Consider the following 19,820-nt stretch of genomic DNA (forward strand, 5'->3'; position numbering starts at 1 on the left):
ATCTTAAATATATTTATTAATATATTTATTTATAAATATTTTCTGTTTTAATTTTCAAAACCACGTCTATAATAGAAAATCATATCTGAAAACAAAAAGGTAAATATATTATAATAAAACATATGTATACCCACATTGATTTTATCAACTGGAACATTGATATTACCAAACTCATATAATACATTATCATATTTCATACATTTTAATATGTGTACTTCATTATGACCTTATAACTCTTGTAGAAATAGTATGGATTTTGTGCCCGGCCATTAATGAAAACAAAATATGTATCTACATAGGCATGAAGTTATTAAAATATCTTAAATGCCACCAACTGATGTAATTTGAATGATGTGAGATGGGATGCGTCGTGATGGGACAGACATGGACATCACATCCCCTCCTTATATGTAGTAGAGATCATTGAAATATTAACACAGTTTAAGTAGATAGATATTGTGTCATTTTAGCCCAATGCATATTCCTTATCCAGCACCATGATCATGTAAAATCATTCACCCCTGAAAATTCATACTGAACTTATACAGCATTTGAATTGGAAAAGTCCAAATGTGTCTTCAGGGGTGAACGATCTGAGTCAAATGAATCAAAGGTGATCGTAATACCGTCATCTAAGATTTTGGCACAGAATTTAGAATAAATTCTTTTTAATTCCATAGAATCAGATTAAGATATTATTTATATAAGTTATATCAAAATAATTAAAGAGAAGAATTATCAGAATATTTTTTTGTCCATGGAAATTATTAGTGTTTAATAATTGTTGATGCATATTTTTCAAAAGTTTAATACAAAGCAAACGTATTTTCATTCAAACACCTATCTGACCTTCGTTCCATATTGATGTGCCTTGTGAGAGAAAGCCGATAGTCTATGATATATCCTTCGCAGCTTCCATATTCAAAGAGTGAACTGGACTAGAGATGGAGTGCAAGTGGTAAAATATCATCAGAAAAGTACAGCTTCTTCCATTTAGCACAATATTCTTGTGCCAACTTCAAACAAAACCTGCCAGATGAATCAGTTCATTCCAGCAGAACATTATGTTCCATTTTACGAAACGTTGGATTCATAACAGAAAAACATTATGCTAAATGGTGCACACTGGTAACTACCTTGCAATCATGACCCCACTGCTAACCCCCACTGTTGACCCCCACTGTTGACCCCCACCGTTGGAAACCCACAGTTGATGGCACTAAGCTATGTAAAGTGCAGGCAGTATGTGTCATGCAAATGAAAGTAATTTTCTACCCATCAAGTGTTTGTAAATTTTAATTTAATTGATTAGGAGTTGATTAAAATTGATTGGAAAATGATGAGATTGTATATGTATAGCCATAGACATTTCATGGCCTTACACAACACTAAAAATGGAGTTAGTATGTCGCAAACACAAACAGTTTCATGAATAGAGGTTGATAAAGAATAAGTTAAATTTAAAGTAAAAAAATACATCTTTTATAACACATAACACTTAACAAATAACAATCACAACAATTTGATCTTACAATTTTGGACAGAATAAGTGGCACTATTATAACAAGAAATACCTGCATGTATTTCGTGGTTTGGAGGTAAAAATTATTGAATTGGTCCAATTTTGTTTATTTTCTTTCACTATATAACAGCTATGGCCATTTTAAGGCCAAAGATTTGTTGGCAGAAAAAGCAAGAGTTCCTGAAGTAAACCAGCAACCGATCTTTGTCTAATTCCAACATTGATAACCTAAGTCTTGAACGTATGGCCAGAGAAGGAAAGCTGGCAGTAGAACTTTCGCCACATCACTTGGCCGACATGGATAACTATCTTGGGTAAATTGATCTTTGATAAAAATCAAACTACAGCAATAAAGTTTAGATACACTTTAGTAAAACCTTCTATCCATAAATCTCACTCTCTCAATGTTATCCTTAGCATTCTTGATGTAGCCCTAGTATATTGCAGCTTGTACTTACCAATTTTTCATATATGTACAAAACTTGACACTTTTATCATTGGGGTCAGCGTCAAAGACCCATGATTGATTGTGCTACATTATGCTACACTTATTATGTGCAATCAACAATAGATCTTCAATGCTACATTAGGTTGAGTTAAATTTTAGCTTTGAGTTAAACAGCACCTGGTACATGATGAACCAGCTTCAATATAACAGTTTAACTGCATTTTGATTTAACAAAAAAAAAAAAAATTCTATCTAAAAAATTCAGAATTTAACAATCAAGTCAAATATTTTTTTACAATTTCGCTCATACACACAGCTTCATTGATAACACACTCAAACACTGCATGGATTATATACATTTACACCACAGTATGAATGTTTCAATAATACACTTCCATAAATAGATGAGGACTGGAATGTTCTGTCATACAATAATGGCAGTGACACATACAGATCATATACTGGTATACATCAATATTAACTTGGAGTGACTTTACAGCAGAAAAGATATATACCATATGCACTATTCTGTATTTGCATATATATTGAGTTATCTGCCCTTGCAGGTATATAACTGTAGGTATATTCATTGCAACACCATTAGTTCGTGATCGTGACGTCATACTTTTCAGAGAAAACAATGTGAATATTGTTCATAAAATAATGATGTCATATAAGACTCTTTCATATATGGATATGAAGGATAGGGATATTCTATCCAAGGGTCACAAAATGTTGTAAAACCCGAGGCTTGCAGAGGGTTTTACAACATTTTGTGATCCCGAGGGTAGAATATCCCTATCCTTCATATCCACAAATGATAGTGTATTTTTCTCTCATACCTCGACATTTTATTGCAATTTTACTATTTTTCTTCGCCATTTTGAAATAAATTTGAAAAAAACATGCAACTGCAAGTCAATTCTCCATAAATGAATATTGCATAATATTTTCAAGGCAAATTCCGTTGTTTTTATCTTTTAATGTTAATCCAACCTAGTTTCTGGAAAAAAAAAAGGGTTAAAATTGTACCCAGAAAATAGTAATTTTGGTTGACGCCGTGACGTCACGAGGCTTTATTGCATGGGTAGCCATGCATTACAGCCTCAAGCGACATGAGTTTCTTGACCTGGACCAGCCAGTATTACACGTGTAGGTATGAGAGAATAATAGATATATACCTGCAAGGGAGGTAAGTCAGTAATATGCAAAGAGGAGATATATGAAATGGTTTTCAGAAAACACAATACAGTAACATGAACATGGTGGATAAGTAACAAAAATAAATATCACATTTTCAGGATCTGTGGGGACAAACAGATATCCAGAAACTGTTAATTATCCCGAGAGTTAACTCGCATAGAACAATACCTATAACACAATGTAGTCAATAGTTATTGCTTCCTCGGAGAACCCATATGTAAAAGTCCTTTCTAAATATTCTAAAACGATCCCTCTTAAACATATATATAATTACATAAATATGTACAATATTTAATTCAAGTATAATAAATCCCTCCTGGTAGGCCGAAACTGCCAGCAAATATCAGCTTGAATATCCTATAGCCTAAAAATTGGATTTCTATTCAAATAATCCCTCGATAGAATAGAAAATGCTGCTTAGTTACATGTCTGCAATTACATCACACCTCAGTTATTACAGCATGCATATTGTACACAGTTCTCATGGCTTTAGAACCTTGAGCTGATCTAAGCAAATTGTAATTTAAAAATTCAAGTCATGTCAAAAGATGTGAAATGGCTGGAAATGTAAATGCTTTTGAGCCCCGGTAACTGATATGAGTTATTACATAATCAGTAATGTTGTCATGTCTACAAGCACTTGCTTTATCTGTCAACTAACTTAATCTATCACATCAATGGTCTGGTCTGCCATGTCATAATTATATAATATAGCACAATTTTGATGTCACATGTAATTATCATATCATCATTATATGCTGTCACATGACGTCTCTTCACATCACTTGCTAGCCAAATTTTTGTCTGTCTAATAGAGAAAAAAATACAACAAACTTTTTATACTATAATATAACGATAACAGCTATGAGGTCAAATGCTTGTGATCATACACACAAACATACATATGGTACATGTGAAAATACACCTTCATTCACACTAACCTACATATGGTACATGTGATAATGGACCTTAATACACACTTACACAAGTGGTGATAGTAAGGAAAAAAGGATCTTTATAGTCATATGTGAATCTTAGTGACACGACTAAGCCTAGGACTTTGTCGGGAGTTCATCCTCATCGTTCCCAGCCTCTACGTTCCTAGCCAGCTGTGTCAGAGCAGCCTGGTGCTGTTGTTTCATCTCGCTACGCTTCACCTCTGAGTACGCGCCTGAGCCTCCCAAAACCACAGCGTTACTGGTCCACCAGAGCAAGGGCTTAGTGTCATTGAAGTATATACAGGCGATCACAGTCTGAGCACACGCCTTAGCTGTACCCGATATGTTATGAGTGAGAGGGGAGGTAATCTGGATTTGAAGACCTGTTACATATCCAATAGCGAACCCAAATAAGCCCCCGACATTCATGTATAGCCAGAAGGTTGGGTCCGTGAGTTTGGGGAAGTGCACAACTTCCCCAAATTCTCCGAACACCAACATAAGAGGTAGGAAGAGAACGATGGCATTAAGATTGTTGTAGTATGTAAGTCTCCATACATTGTGGTCCAGTAGCGGCAGGACTTTCTTGGTAAAGATGGAGTTCAAGGCTACGCTGGCACTGGCCGCTACACCAAAAAATACCCCAGTTATGGACAGCGATCCTGAAAAACATAGAAGATATTTCAAATTCATCAAAATCACTCGTGAGCAAACCAGGTCGTGTAATGGTAGCACACATGTCAATCACTTCAATGGATAAAATCTAAAAATATATTCACTCTAGACCTGTACTTACAATTTCAATCAATGATTATTTTTTTTTTTTACTTTATAGCAGATACGAAACACAGAAAAAGTTTGTTCAAAGGTCTATTCCACCATTTTTTCTATTTCAAATTCATTAAATATTGCAACAAAATATTAACATTTGTCATATCTTATTTACTTTGAAACATTTTTTCTTTTTTTTTTCAATATAAAACTAATCCTAAGACAAATCTATATCCATTGCAGATATTCAGTCTGTCAAACATAAAAGTATCACATTTCCCTGAATATTATCACATAACTGACCCATTCAGCCATGTAATACAGCCATGTCATAAAGAAATATAGGATGCATGAATTTGTAATAACACTATTGTGACGTCAAAGGTAATAATGACATTGTAATCATAATATGATGCTGCATGGTTGTCTCGGGAGACAGAAACGTCAAATCCAAACTAATTTTCCCATTCTTATTTATAGAAAACAAAATTGAAAGTTTTCTCTATATCATCATGAATACAAGTTATATAATAAATAATCTTACATTTGTTGTTACTTAAAGACGCATGGAATACCAAATTAATTAACAAGCTTAATAAATTTCATATTACATAGCCACATATGTAAGAACTTCTGTTTCTTTCATAGCTACAAGTGTAATATTGGCTGGTCCAGGGCAATACACTCATGTCGCCTGAGGCTGTATTGCATGGCTACCCATGCAATAAAGCCTTGTGACGTCACGGCGTCAACAAAATATCTATTTCCTTGGTAAAATTATATCATTTGTTTCACAAATATGACTGGTTTTACTATAAAAGATGCAAACAACGGAATTTGTATTAAGAATATCACGTGATTTTTCATGTATGGAAAGTTGACTTCCAGTTGTGGATTTCTTCGAATCTATTTCAAAATGGCGGGATATTATAGTTGTAAAATTGCAATAAAATGTCGAAGTATGAAAGAAAAATGCTCTTTCATAAGTGGATATGAAGGATAGGGAAATTCTACCCTCGGGATCACCTCGGCAAGCCTCGTGACCCTCTGGTAGAATATCCCTATCCTTCATATCCACATATGAAAGAGTCTTATAATATTTATCAGACTAAGTATTTACCAGCAGCACCCTCTTGGTCGACTCCAAGAAAAAATCCGGCGATGATAACTCCACAACAGGCCAGAGCTTTACAGGACGTCGTCTGCTTCAGGATCAGGTAGGAAAACATCTAGAAACAGTAAATGTCTACAGGTAAGATACAAGTATAACATTGTTATTGATGTGTTGTAATAATAACAATATTAAAGGGACAATTCAATGAGGCTAATTCTGTTACATAACCAAGAACAGAGATATGGCATAGATGTATTGATCTACACTCCTTATGAAACATATAACAAATTCCACAACAGTGTTATTTATTTTGATTGATACCGTTGAAATTACAAATCGTTGATCAATGCAATTAAGCAGGTACGACATGTATGCTGCACCCATACCCGAGCCAAAGTCACGCACAATCAACAAATGCAATACATAACCACTGAGGAGTTGATGAAATTATTTTCAGACAAGAGCATGCATCTAATAAGGTAAACACACTACTGTAAGAGCAATTTTAAGTAGTTCTAGACCAAAAACACTGGTAAGGGCCATGGTTCAGCATACAAGACATCGACCACTATGTGTAATGGTGGACAGTAAGTGAGTTTAAACATTTCACATACATTTCACTAGAGTGGGCTTTTCTGGCATATCACAGTAAAACCAACTAATAAATTTTCTATAAGAACTGGTCTGTTTCCGATATATGTGCAAATTTTAATGTACTCTTAAACTGAATTGTCCTTGTTGACTTGTTGACCAATCTTTCCCAAAATACAATATGCACAACTAGGGCCTTAGGGGAACCTAAATGTGAAATATGAGAGATAAACTTTCAGTACTTTCGGAGAAATAGCAATAACAAACTTTAACTATCAAAATCCAAGATGGCTGACTGGCAGCCATCCTGTTGACCGTTCGGTTTTAAAATGCAATATGCACAACTAGGGCCCTAGGGGGAACATGCATATGAAATTTGAGAGAGATCCCTGGGTACTTTCTGAGAAATAGCAGTAACAAACTTTAACAATCAATATCCAAGATGGCTGCCTGGTGGCCATCTTGTTGACCGATCGATCGGTCCCAAAATGCAATATGCACAACTAGGGCCAAAGGGAAACCTGCATGTGAAATTTGAGAGAGATCCCTCCAGCACTTTTAGAGAAATAGCGGTAACAAACTTTGAACTATCAAAATCCAAGAAAGCTGCCTGGCAGCCATCTTGATGACCGATCTGTCCCAAAATGTAATATGCACAACTAAGGCCCTTGGAGAACGTACGCGTGAAATTTGAGAGAGATCCCTTCATTACTTTCTGAGAAATAGTGGTAACAAACTTTAACTATCAAAATCCAAGATTGCTGCCTGGCGGCCATCTTGTTGACCCATCAATCCCAAAATGCAATATGCATAACTAGGACCTTAGGGGAACCTACATATGAAATTTGAGAGAGATCCCTTCAGCCCTTTCTGAGAAATAGCGGAAACAAGAAATGTTAAGGGACAGAGGGACAGACAGAAGGACGGACGGACCATGGACCACTGACGAAAAGCGATTTGAATAGTCCACCATCTGATGATGGTGAGCTAAAAATATAGAAGTTGTTGATCAGTGTTAATAGAAAGTACGCATTGTGAAATTACAAAAGAGGCGGAAAATAATGCTGACGTCCACCTTATTATATAAAGTTCATTTGTTTTAAATTGTTTCTTTTTTATGCCCCACTCTTTCTGCTCAAGGGGGTGAAAGCCAAAAATTATTTTCATATTTCTGGGCCAAATTTGGTTAAAATCCAAGCAGAACTCTAAGCTAGCGATTTATAGGATTTACCTAAATTTCCCTATTGGGCCCCGCCCCTCCTGCCCCCAGGGGGTCAGATCCAAAATTTATACAAGTTCTATTCCCCTTCCCCCAAGGATGTTTCTGGCCAAATTTGGTTTCAATCCATGCAGAACTCTAGGACAAGTAGCGATTTATAGGATTTACCTCTATTTCCCCTATTGGGCCCCGCCCCTCCTGCCCCCGGGGGGTCAGAGCCAAAATTTATACAAGTTCTGTTCCTATTCCCCTAAGAATGTTTCTGGCTAAATTTGGTTACAATCCATGCAGAATTCTAGGACAAGTAGCGATTTATAGGATTTACCTCTATTTCCCCTATTGGGCCCCACCCCTCCTGTCCCCAGGGGGTCAGAGCAAAAATTTATACAAGTTCTGTTCCCCTTCCCCCTAGGATGTTCCTGGCCAAATTTGGTTACAATCCATGCAGAACTCTAGAACAAGTAGCGATTTATAGGATTTACCTAAATTTCCACTATTGGGCCCCACCCCTCCTGTCCCCGGGGGGTCAGAGCCAAAATTTATACAAGTTCTGTTTCCCCTTCCCCCAAGGATGTTTCTGGCCAAATTTGGTTACAATCCATGCAGAACACTAGGACAAGTAGAGATTTATAGGATTTACCTCAATTTCCCCTATTGGGCCCCGCCCCTCCTGTCCCTGGGGGGTCAGAGCCAAAATTTATACAAGTTCTATTCCCCTTCCCCCAAGGATGTTTCTGGCCAAATTTGGTTTCAATCCATGCAGAACTCTAGGACAAGTAGCGATTTATAGGATTTACCTCAATTTCCCCTATTGGGCCCCGCCCCTCTTGTCCCCGGGGGGTCAGAGCCAAAATTTATACAAGTTCTGTTCCCCTCCCCCCAAGGATGTTTCTGGCCAAATTTGGTTAAAATCCATGCAGAACTCTATGACTAGTAGCGATTTAAAGGAAATGTTGACGGACAGACGGACGACGGACGACGGACGACGCGCCATGACATAAGCTCACCGGCCCTTCGGGCCAGGTGAGCTAAAAATGGAGCGAGTGAGCGAAATTTTTTTGTTTTCAAAAAAAATTGAAATCAAGGATTTTTAGGAGCGAAGGGTTTCAAAGTCGAGCGAGCGATATTTTTTTTCAAACCATGGAAGCAAATATTCATGAAAAAAACACTGATAAACCTGTTTACTGTGTTTTTCAATCATCCTGAATACTTCTGTACATTTAAAACAACAATGTAAATTTTAATAAAAAAAAAAAAAAAAAAAAATTCTTTTCCACCATCAAATACATGTAACATCACCTGCCATAATTTTTTTAAAGTATAATATAACTATATAAAGGCATTTTTCTACATCAAGAACAAAGATACCAAATGATTTTCAAAACTATCCAATAATTTGATGCATGCACTCATCCATTGAATATCAAAGACATAGTTCAATACGTGTATTATTGTCAAAAATATCAGAATGAACATAAACTTTCAATTGAAATCTAATTAAATGAAATATACCAGGAAAAATAATTTTGCTTTTGCGCAACACACACAAATTCATTTTCGTGAGAATCAAATGATAGAAGGACTGACTGATTGTGAAAAATCCAGTTTGTCAGGTTTTTGACTATAAACTTCAATTATCGACTTGCTTTAAGCAAATGGTATGGAATGAAATGAAAAATGTTTTACCGATTCATGATTTCTATATTAAAAACAATGTTCAAAAGGAATGATTGGCAAAATATTAAGTGATAAACAAGAGGCCCCAAGGGCCTGTATCGCTCACCTGGTTTTTTGTTAGTAAATTATCACAAACTCAGACAATTAAGAAAAATAAGCAAAATTGACTCCCAAAGTTTAATATTTGAATCACAACCATACAATGATGCTATTGATACCATACAAATATGCCTATTGTAGGTGCATGAAAATATCGTACTCACAACCATACAATGATGCTATTGATACCAGGAAAATAATTTGCTTTTGCGCAAACATCCCCCATATTTTCGTTTATATATGGAAATAGAATCAAATCAGCCACATACATTTTGTAACAATTGTGGAATCCCTACCAATATAAGGACTGTCTATCTCATGCTGAATGTGTGAAAAAAATGACCCCAGTTGTCATTACACACATAAATTTCAATTGAGTTAGGCAAAACAGTCGAAAAATCTTCGGCGGAGGACGGACGACGGATGCATGGACAAACCTTACATTCAAGAAAACAGTCTCAATATCATCACCGACAGTTAAATAATGAATATCTGTGTTGTTTCTATTTTGTGAAATTTCAATCGAGTCATGTCTTGACTGGTTTGTGGATATCTTTATCGCTTGAATGTCATCTAATCTCATGTTCGATGCAGCATTAGTGATTTTACTCAAATTAATGTCAACAACACGACTAAAAAGATCAACAAAAGTTTCATCATTTTCGGCCTCGATAGCCGTGTTTGACATCAAACTTGTTGGGCCTCGCCGAACGGTAACACTCAAGACACCCAAAATCGAAAAAAGTGCTGAGAGTGAATTCAGATTACGAGAATGAACAGATGAATGTCAACAACACGAATAGGTCCACAAACGTTTCATTTTCGGCCGCGATCGCGATCAAATAACATCAAGGATGCTGGGTCACTATGGACGTTGATCACTCATCAATCATCGTTTTCCGCAATGTAATTCAAGCGTCTACAAGCGCTGTAAAGCACTAAATAAGTCGGCTGACGGAAAAATAAATCCGGATATTTTTTGACGTGCGGTTGCATTTTTTTTATATTTTTTTCTCGAACCCGAAAAATTACATGCGCTGCTCCCAACGAACTACAAATTAATTTGGTGTGGCCTAACATAATGTTATTTATCTTCAACAGGCTAACATAATGTTATTTATCAAAAGATGTAAACGATATCAAACCATTTGCACAGTACCTTTTATCAGTGTGTTTCGTATCTTTTTCTGTATATTGTATTTGTAACTTTACTTGTGAACACCAATCTCTCCCAGGGTGCATTGCAGTAAGTTTCCTTTTGTACCAATATCTTGTAAACAACTGTCAGTTCTGACAAAATATAATTTGATCATTCAATAGCAAACCAAACACTAATGGATTCTTTTGCGGATACACTAGATTTACTTGTAAGCAAATAGTCACGATTTGCATCGTCAATCCTCATGATATAATATTCTGTGACCCGAGGTCAACATAAGGCCAGTTCGTGAGTCGTTGACAGAGGTGAATGTGGAGACAGCAATGCACCCTGGGAGAGGTTGCGTGAACACATATAACCTAACACTTTTACAAAATAGACATCTATAGATATCGTTTCTTATGTCCGTAATTATGCTGGTTAATAACTTTATTATGTATTTTGTAAATGTTTTAAATGATTTGTGATAATTAAATACAAGAAAATGTACTCCTTGTTGACCAATATGGATTGTACATTGACCTAGATGACGATCGCTTACTCTGCTGTGAATGACTTTTGATTTAGGGCTTTCTCGTAAGCATTTTCAAATGCTCAATTTATGTTATGCATTTTTTCTTTCAACTTATATCGCTATCAATAAAACACTTGAATAAAGAAATCCAAAATTCTGAAAGATATGGTTATTAAAATGTCATTCCCATGCATTGTTTGTCATCGTCTGAGACCGGACATTTTCACTGTTGATCGTGACCAACCTTGGATGAGGTTACAACTGAGACCAATAGAACCGTCAAAAGAAGTTCATAGCTTAAAGTGCATTACAATGACTATGAGAAAATTAGACATTTATAAATCTGGGTTTATGACTATAAATCACATACATTAAACTTATTACAGTCATACATTAAAGTTTTATTTTTACAATGCACCTGAAAGACCAAGACACTTACTGATTCATCCTCTATGATAAGATGTATAGACTCACCACATTGAAGACGGTGCTGAGAGAGCGTCCGACGTAGTAGAAGGCCACACCGACGTACTTGAGACATAGGTTGTTACATGTGATCATAGACACAAAGATAATGGATAGTGGTAAAACCTGAAAGGTAAAAATGTTAAGAGTTATCACCATTCTTCCCTAAATCAAAAACCATCTATGTCTAACAGAAAGGGCCCCATCCCCACAAAGTTGTTTATTCCATAATAACAGCAAGTCAATTAGTGGGGCATACAATTTCCACTCAAATTTAAAGTTTGTTATCCTGGTAATGGCAGTAATATTTCAACCACTGCTACGTCCAATATAGGTTGTATACAGCAGGGTTAAAGAGGAGTCAATAAAGGTTTGGTTTTTTGATAAGTTTAACGTCCTAATAACAGCCAGACTTATTTATATTTTGTAAGGACATTCCAGGTTTAGATGGAGGAGGGAAGTCCGATTACTCGGAGACAAACCATCGACCAGAGGTCAGTACCTAGTAAATGCCCCACATGGATTCAAACTTGAGACCTAGAGATGGATGGATGGTGATAATATATAAGGACATCTTAACCACAATAGCTCTTGACAGATAATAAGTATTCAATAGCAGATTGCTGGGAGAACTTTTTCATTGTGATATAGATACACATCTATTTAATCCCAGTTATTAAAACTTACCGATCGATTGAGTTTCAAGTCAATTTCTGTGGAAGGAAACGAGAACTTGCTGGGGAACATTGTTGCAAGACATCGAAGTATGACACAAAGAACAGCTGAGACAACACACTGGTACCAGGTCACGAACATTGGGGCATTCAACTTTAAACACAATGAAAATATATATCATAACTCAGATATAATTGTAAACATACATTTTGTATTTACATGCACTTATCTGGGTTTTTTTGTGTGTATTGCAGACAATTTTTATCATAAATTTATCAGTGAAAAATTGGGGTGCACACTAGTACTATACAGTATACATTGGCATAGCCATGGATCATGATCTCCAACCAGCAAGTCCTAGTATGTAGTAACATTTGTAAATATGTTTAAGGGATATTAATATCACTATATAAAAGATTTAATCATTAATTAACATAAAGGTGTTACCATATAAAAAAAAATCCACTGTGAACATATCCATGACTTAGATTTTAAGAAAATTAAGTGACACTATATTCCATATACATGTATATATCTATATACGTTAGCGACAAAACACTTTTGTTATGAAGGTGTTTTCTTGGTAAAAGATATAATAGATGTACAAAGAACATTTTTATGAACATTCTATATATCGTGTATGCAATTATTCAAGCAATCACTATATTTTAGCTTTTCATGCCAGATATTTTGGGCTGGAATATGATTAATGGTAAAAGTTTGCTCAAATTTGATTGTTGCACCAGAATAAATAATGTTTACAGAATATCTACCTTGAGATCTGGACTGCTGAGCAGGTACTTATTGGTGAACACCATTGTAATGGAGATCATCCTGGAAATGAAAAAATATTGTAATTACCAGTAATAGGATCCTAAACATATTTCAAAATTGTATTGTCCTGTATAAAATTTTATATTGTAATTAATATTGTCCTGTATAAAATTCAATATTGTAATTAATATTGTCCTGGATAAAATTTTATATTGTAATTAATATTGTCCTGGATAAAATTTTATATTGTAATTAATATTGTCCTGGATAAAATTCAATATTGTAATTAATATTGTCCTGTATAATTTCAATATTGTAACAAGATCTAATCGTGACGGGTGCCATCACATAAAGTTCCCCTGATTTCCACAGAGCCTAATTTGACCAAAGTGACCTCCTCTGAATGATGACGTGACATTGTTTTGCCGGGAAATAAATTTTATTTCACAAAAGAAGAATGCTTTTTGAGAAACCACTTCGTTTCAAGCACAGCAATGCCTGTAATTGTATTATATTTGCGTTCTCAACAATGTTCCTTTTTGTTCAATTTTGACCAATTGCTGGTCGTGGTGGCCATCTTTTGTCAAATTAGGCTTTGTGGAGTACCACAGGGTTCAATACTTGGGCCATTGCTGTTTATTTTGAATATAAATGACTATCCTAAATGTCTTAAACATTCTACTGTAATTATGTACGCCGATGATACCTCACAAAGTATGAGAAATAATTCCGTAGATCTTTTAGAGGCACAAATGAAAGATGATTTACACTGTACAATCAAGTGGATGAGAGAAAACAAACTCAGTCTGAATTTGAACAAAACCCAGTGCATGATGATTGGATCAGCACAGAGGTTATCCAAATGCCGAGATTTGAATTTAAATATAAATGATTTTCATATTGAATCTGTACATTGTGCAAAACTCCTTGGAGAGAAAAGGCTAAGGCCATTTATGTCAAACGATGTTCTGGACAAAGTTTACCAAAGTATAGTTTTTCCACAATTTATATATTGCTCTGTTGTTTGGAGTGAGGCCAGTAACAAATCTTATATTCATAAATTGTGCAAACTACAAAAAAGAGCAGCAAGACTTTTACTGAATGTTAGAGATATTTTAACACCATCCAAAGTACTTTTTACTCATTACAAGTTGAAGTGGCTGCCAATAGAAAACACTTTTATTTTTAGGAAAGCTGTTCTTGCTTATAAAATTTTACATGGGGATACTCCTAGTGTCTTCAGTAACATGTGTACCTATATTAGGGATGTTAGTATGAGAAATACCAGATCTTCAATTTCAAATAAGTTTTATATTACTAATACTAGGAAATATTTTTCTCTTGAACTGCCTTCAGTATTACTATGACAAAGTCCAGGCGTGGATATAACAACAGTAATAGTAACCCCAAGAGTATCCAGGATGAAAAACGACAGTCTCATTAGCTCCACTTGGTGCAGTTTACTATATAATTTACATGTAACTGTATAAAGGACACCTGTCTATTAAAGATGCTCCACCCCTGACAAATGGTATTTTTCACTATCAAAAACAGGAGCAGACGATTTAGTATTTTTCTTCAGTTAAAAAAGTTACTTACTTTACACCATTACCACCATTGAAAAGTTTGAGCTTCTAATTTTACTTCAAGATAAAAATATGAAAAATGATCAATTGCATCCCGAAAAAAAAATTCCGTGGCACTATATCCTATATGGATTGAAGTACTGATTGCGCATGCACCAAAGGCAAAATAAAATTTCTTTATAATTTTTTTTTGTGTTAATTAAACATATATATACCCGATTAACACCAATTATTGTTCAAATGATGAATATCATTTATGCTCTGTCGGCGGTGGAGTATCATTAAGGAATTCATAGTATGATTAAATATATCTCTTTGATGTCTTTCTTAAATAGTTTTGACTGTAATGCCTTATCATATGAAAACTCCAAACCGAGAAAATAAATTTAGTACCCTGTACAGTAAAAAATTCCATGTTTATTTACCATATCATCATTAATGGAGATTTATCCATATACATGCAGGAAGAACAAGTCGTGTATGAAGTGTGTGGTGCATGTTTTGGGAGACTGTGGTATATTCATGTTGTCTTCTTATATAGTGGTACTCTTGCCCTTTTTATAGTTCTATATCACTGAAACATGTCGGCGAAGACACAAGCAATTGTAACAAATATACCCTACTCAGTCACATTATATAACGAAAATGGCAAACCAGGTGTCCCACTTCCTTAAAGCAGATCGCTACGTAGAAGCAGAAACTACCGTTTTTATAGACTATGGTGTGTTGCTTGGTACAGAACCCAAAGCCTTCTTCACAGGGGTGAGCAATCATCTGAATTCAAAGGCCATAAGTGAGGTGGTGTCAAGGGAGATGTTCGGAAGAAGAAAGTTATTTAGTAAGAAAGAAAAATTTATATCCTAAATCTAGTCGCCTTTTTACGATCATTCAATAGGGGCAGCAGGTACACAATTCTTATACCCTGCTTAGTATACAGGTGTTGTGAGTCTGTGACATACCTGAGTGAGCATAGGTAAGGCCCCAGCATGACCAATGTTAGATGGAACAGTATGAAGTCCAAGTTACCATAGCAACAGACCTATTCCTGTTAAGCAGGCATATTATAATACACTGTTTATGTACAGTAGATTATTAAATGGCGTGTATATTATTGGAGCAGTCAACTCAAATACCATATACTACTATCTAACCTGGTGCTTATGTTTTTGACAAGACTTTTCTTAATTTTAGTTAAAAAGAACAACTAATTCCCTTTTCAACATACTTGCCAACTTTTTTAAATTTCCATGGGGATAATTTCATGTGCTAAAACTTTTAACCTCAAGAAAGTCTTCCTAGTAAACCGCTATGAAGTAATTAAAGGTTGATTATTGCACATTTTGACCTGTTCTTTCCGATGGTATAGTCAGAATTTTTTTACATTTTTAATTTTTAAGAATTTGGACTTGCTAGAATGGCCTAAAATGGGGGGTTCAAAAATAAGAGTTGATCTCCCCCCAAAATAGGGAGGGTTGGCAAGTATGTTTTAATTGATAATTATGAAAAATTGAAGCCTGAAAGAATGAAGCCTCTACAAAACTGTTTAGATATTCATGCAGTTTAGGTCAAATCGGATATTATCAGACTAGTTAGGTCAAATCGGATATTATCAGACTGTCTGAGCTTCTATAATAAAATAATTTCGATTGATATAGAACCTATAATCAACAACTACTCCCAAACCTAACAGATACCGGTATATATTACCAGGACACAATGTCCACCTGTATTGGACACCAAGTTCACATGTAGTGCACTCTGACTAAACAACAGGTATTTCATTTACATCTGAAAATGTATTTTTTTTAATCCTTCAGACGTTTTAAATCTTGTAATTTAATATGATTTTGCCAGTTGTATTTATCTTCATATGAATTCTGTCTATTGCTCTGGGGTGTGGGGTGGGTGATGTGTCGGTATACGTAGGTCAGCTCCCCAAACACTCTTGCCCATATATCACCCCAGCTAGACCAAATTCTTAAATATTTGTTAAAACATTTTACATGGGTTTTAAATAATCATATTGTGCAAATGTAATAGGTTTTATTTGTTTTGATGTGACCATTTACAATTAGATTTTCAATCGGTCATATGGCCCTGGGGTGAAGGATGGGTGATGTGTCGGTAGCCCCAATCACTTTTGCCTATCTATCGCCCCAGACCTAAATCATCAATATTTTATATTGTGTGTCTCATAAGTCTTATGTATAGGCTGGATGTAAGGATGAAAGTTTTTTATCTGTATATTATTCTGTTTATTATATCTATACTGTTCAAATCATACATAATTGGAGGTTACAAACACAAACACTTAGTACTAAGTTACTCATAGTAGCTAGGCCTTATAATTACTGCATACTGCACCAGTTATCTTGACATCACATGTACACAAATGAGACTGTTTACATATATTTTAATTGATAAATAAGTTGTTGTTTTTATTTATCTTAACTAGTGTAGACTACTAGAGTAGACTACTTAAGTTTTTTTCTTCTATTTTTATATTGAATTACTAGTAATATGGGTCACACTTAATAACGACAACAAATGACAACAAACGACAACACGTTAAATACAAGGAAAAGTTAGTGACAACACAAGATATGTTATTCAGTACATTAAAATGAATATTTCTACCAAGTTTTATGAAGATTGGTGCAAAAATGAAGGAATTAGAGCGATTTAAATATTCTGAAATCGGCCGCTGGTCAACGATAGATCGAGTGACAAGAAGTTTGCAGTGACGACCCCCCGGTATACCGACAACACATTGTAACATCGTAAATATTTTAAAAACCTAACAACAACAGAAGATATGTTATTTGTCATACTATAATGCATCTATGTACAAAATTTCATTAAGATTGGAATAAAAATGAAGACTTTTTACCTGTTTTAATGTTACGAGATCGGCGACTGGTCAGGTTTATATCGTGAGTGTGTATATCCAGTATTACCGACAACACATCATAGCATTAAAAATATTTTAAAAAACCTAACGACAACATAAGATATGTTGTTTGTCATACCATAATGCATCTCTGTACAAATTTTCATTAAGATTGGAGTAGAAATACTGGAGCAATGTTGTTTGTTGTCGTTATTAAGTGTGACATATTAATATATAACTAAGCGTCTTCTTCTTCTGTTTACGGGACGCCGTCAAAGTATGACGATTATGTCCCGGGGGACCTGTAGGGGTGCAAGGGTGTGAAAGGATTAGATTTGTGATTTTTTTTTTTTTTTTTAGTATATAGATAAAAGGTGTGTGCAGAACTAATGTGTGAGGGCTTCAAGGGCTACGTTGGAAATATGTGCCTTGAAGTCCTCGAGTGTAGTGCATTGTACTGCTGCTACAGGGAGGAGATTCCATTGTGTTATTGTTTGTGGGAAAAATGAATATTTGTATGTGTCCTTTGTAGCAGAGATTTATCTGAAGCAGTGTGGATTGGAGTGTCTGGTTCTGTGGTCTACTGGTATGAGTATGGTCTGGTATTCGACGGCAACTATATTGTGTATTATTTTGTAGAAAAGTATCAATCTTGTGTGTAGCCGTCGTGTCTGTAATGTTGGCCAGTTGAGTTGATGTATCATGTTTGTAACTGAACTGGTGTCGTGATATTTGTTGTGAACATATCTTGCTGCTCTGCGTTGTGTTTTTTCTATCTGTTGAATTTGGTGTGTGTTGTGGGGATCCCATATGGAAGAGCAGTATTCCAGTTTGGGTCAAACTAGTGCTTTGTATGTGTGTGCTTTTATATGTGGTGAATTAATTTTTAAGTTGCGCTTTAAAAACCCTAGTGATCTGTTTGCATTTGCGGTGATATTATTTATGTGCATGTCCCATTTTAGGTTTTTTTGTAGTGTTAGTCCTAGATATTTGCTTGAGTTTACTTGCTCAAGTGTATGATTGTGGAGTGTGTAGTTGTGATGTATTTTGTTGCGTTTTTTGTGTAACACTGATTATGTTGCATTTATCTGGGTGAAATGTTATTAGCCAGTCTGTTTCCCATTGTGCTGCTGCGTCCAGATCTTTCTGTAGTTTTATTGTGTCGTCTTTGTTGTTTATTGTTATGTATAATACTGCCGTCTGCGAATAATTTTAGTGTGCTGTACTGCATGTATTAATGGAAATCGTTAATGCATATGAGAAACAGAATTGGGCCCAAACATGTTCCTTGCGGGACTCCTGATCGAAGTTATACTTGTATTTTATTTGATTGTTTTCCCTCAAGTACTACTGTTTGGGTGCGTTGTGAGAGAAAGTCTGTGATCCATTTGTGTGTGTTGCCTGTTATGCCGTAATATTTTAATTTGTATTGTAGGCGTTTGTGTGGGACTTTGTCAAAGGCTTTGGCAAAGTCCATGATAATAATGTCTGTTTGTTGCTGTTATTATTGTTTGCGAGGTCGTGTATGAATGTTGCAAGTTGTGTCTCGCATGATCTGGATGATCTGAAGCCATGTTGTAAGTTGTATAGTATGTTGTTGTTCTCCAGATGTGACATTGAGGTGCTGTTATGTCCCTCTGCTGCTGTGTGTGCATCTTTATCATCTATACAATAGTAAGTAGGTAGGTAGTATGTGCAAGATAATATAGCTAGGCTAGCCTTCAGTAGCTGGATCTTTTTCATAAATAAAGATTATTTTTCATAAAGGAATGCATATGTTTGTATAATCCCTATTGAGATTCCTCCTCTAGACTCTTTTATATTCGGACGTCTGATAGATGTCTCTCGTCCGCATCTATCAGACGTCCGAATATAAAAGAGTCTAGAGGAGGAATTTCTCAATAGGAATGCATATGTTTGTATTGCAATGACGCGTGCTTAGTCTTGGTTACACATTGAATCTTTAAGTTTAAGTAGATTCTTACCAATATGACGCAACAACCGCCACAATTTTGGAATACTTTGCAAATAAGGACTCCATTTTGGGATGCCTATGGTAGAACGTCACAGTCATTAGTGAGAGAGTTTCCCCTTCAGCGAGTTTGCCACGACGTCCACGAACAAATCTTTATCAAACATTTGCTTGACAGTGTCGATGCTTCGAAGAGTCGAAGA

General features: G+C 35.4%; 1 protein-coding gene across 1 annotated transcript; it reads right to left on the reverse strand.

Annotated features, from left to right (window-relative positions):
- Positions 1-8: 8 nt before the first annotated feature.
- LOC138336804 (GDP-fucose transporter 1-like) lies at positions 9-19,797 on the reverse strand. Its single transcript, XM_069286384.1, has 6 exons — positions 19,631-19,797; positions 13,169-13,229; positions 12,408-12,548; positions 11,730-11,846; positions 6,003-6,111; positions 9-4,773 (listed from the first exon to the last, which is right to left on the reverse strand). Exons 1-6 carry the CDS (start codon positions 19,717-19,719, stop codon positions 4,226-4,228), a joined length of 1,065 nt encoding a protein of 354 aa, XP_069142485.1. The 5' UTR covers positions 19,720-19,797; the 3' UTR covers positions 9-4,225.
- Between the last annotated feature and the right edge of the window lie 23 nt (positions 19,798-19,820).

The sequence above is a fragment of the Argopecten irradians genome, chromosome 12, assembly GCF_041381155.1.
Source record: "Argopecten irradians isolate NY chromosome 12, Ai_NY, whole genome shotgun sequence".
Taxonomy (NCBI): Eukaryota; Metazoa; Mollusca; class Bivalvia; order Pectinida; family Pectinidae; genus Argopecten; species Argopecten irradians.

Bases quoted from the DNA above. Each gene is read 5' to 3' on its own strand.
- LOC138336804 (XM_069286384.1), bottom strand. From the start codon at position 19,719: ATGACTGTGACGTTCTACCATAGGCATCCCAAAATGGAGTCCTTATTT. The intron at 13,230-19,630 runs GTAAGAATCTAC...TTTCATTTCCAG, and splicing joins GCGGTTGTTGCGTCATATTG to GATGATCTCCATTACAATGG. The intron at 11,847-12,407 runs GTAAGTTTTAAT...TTTACCTTTCAG, and splicing joins ACTTGAAACTCAATCGATCG to GTTTTACCACTATCCATTAT.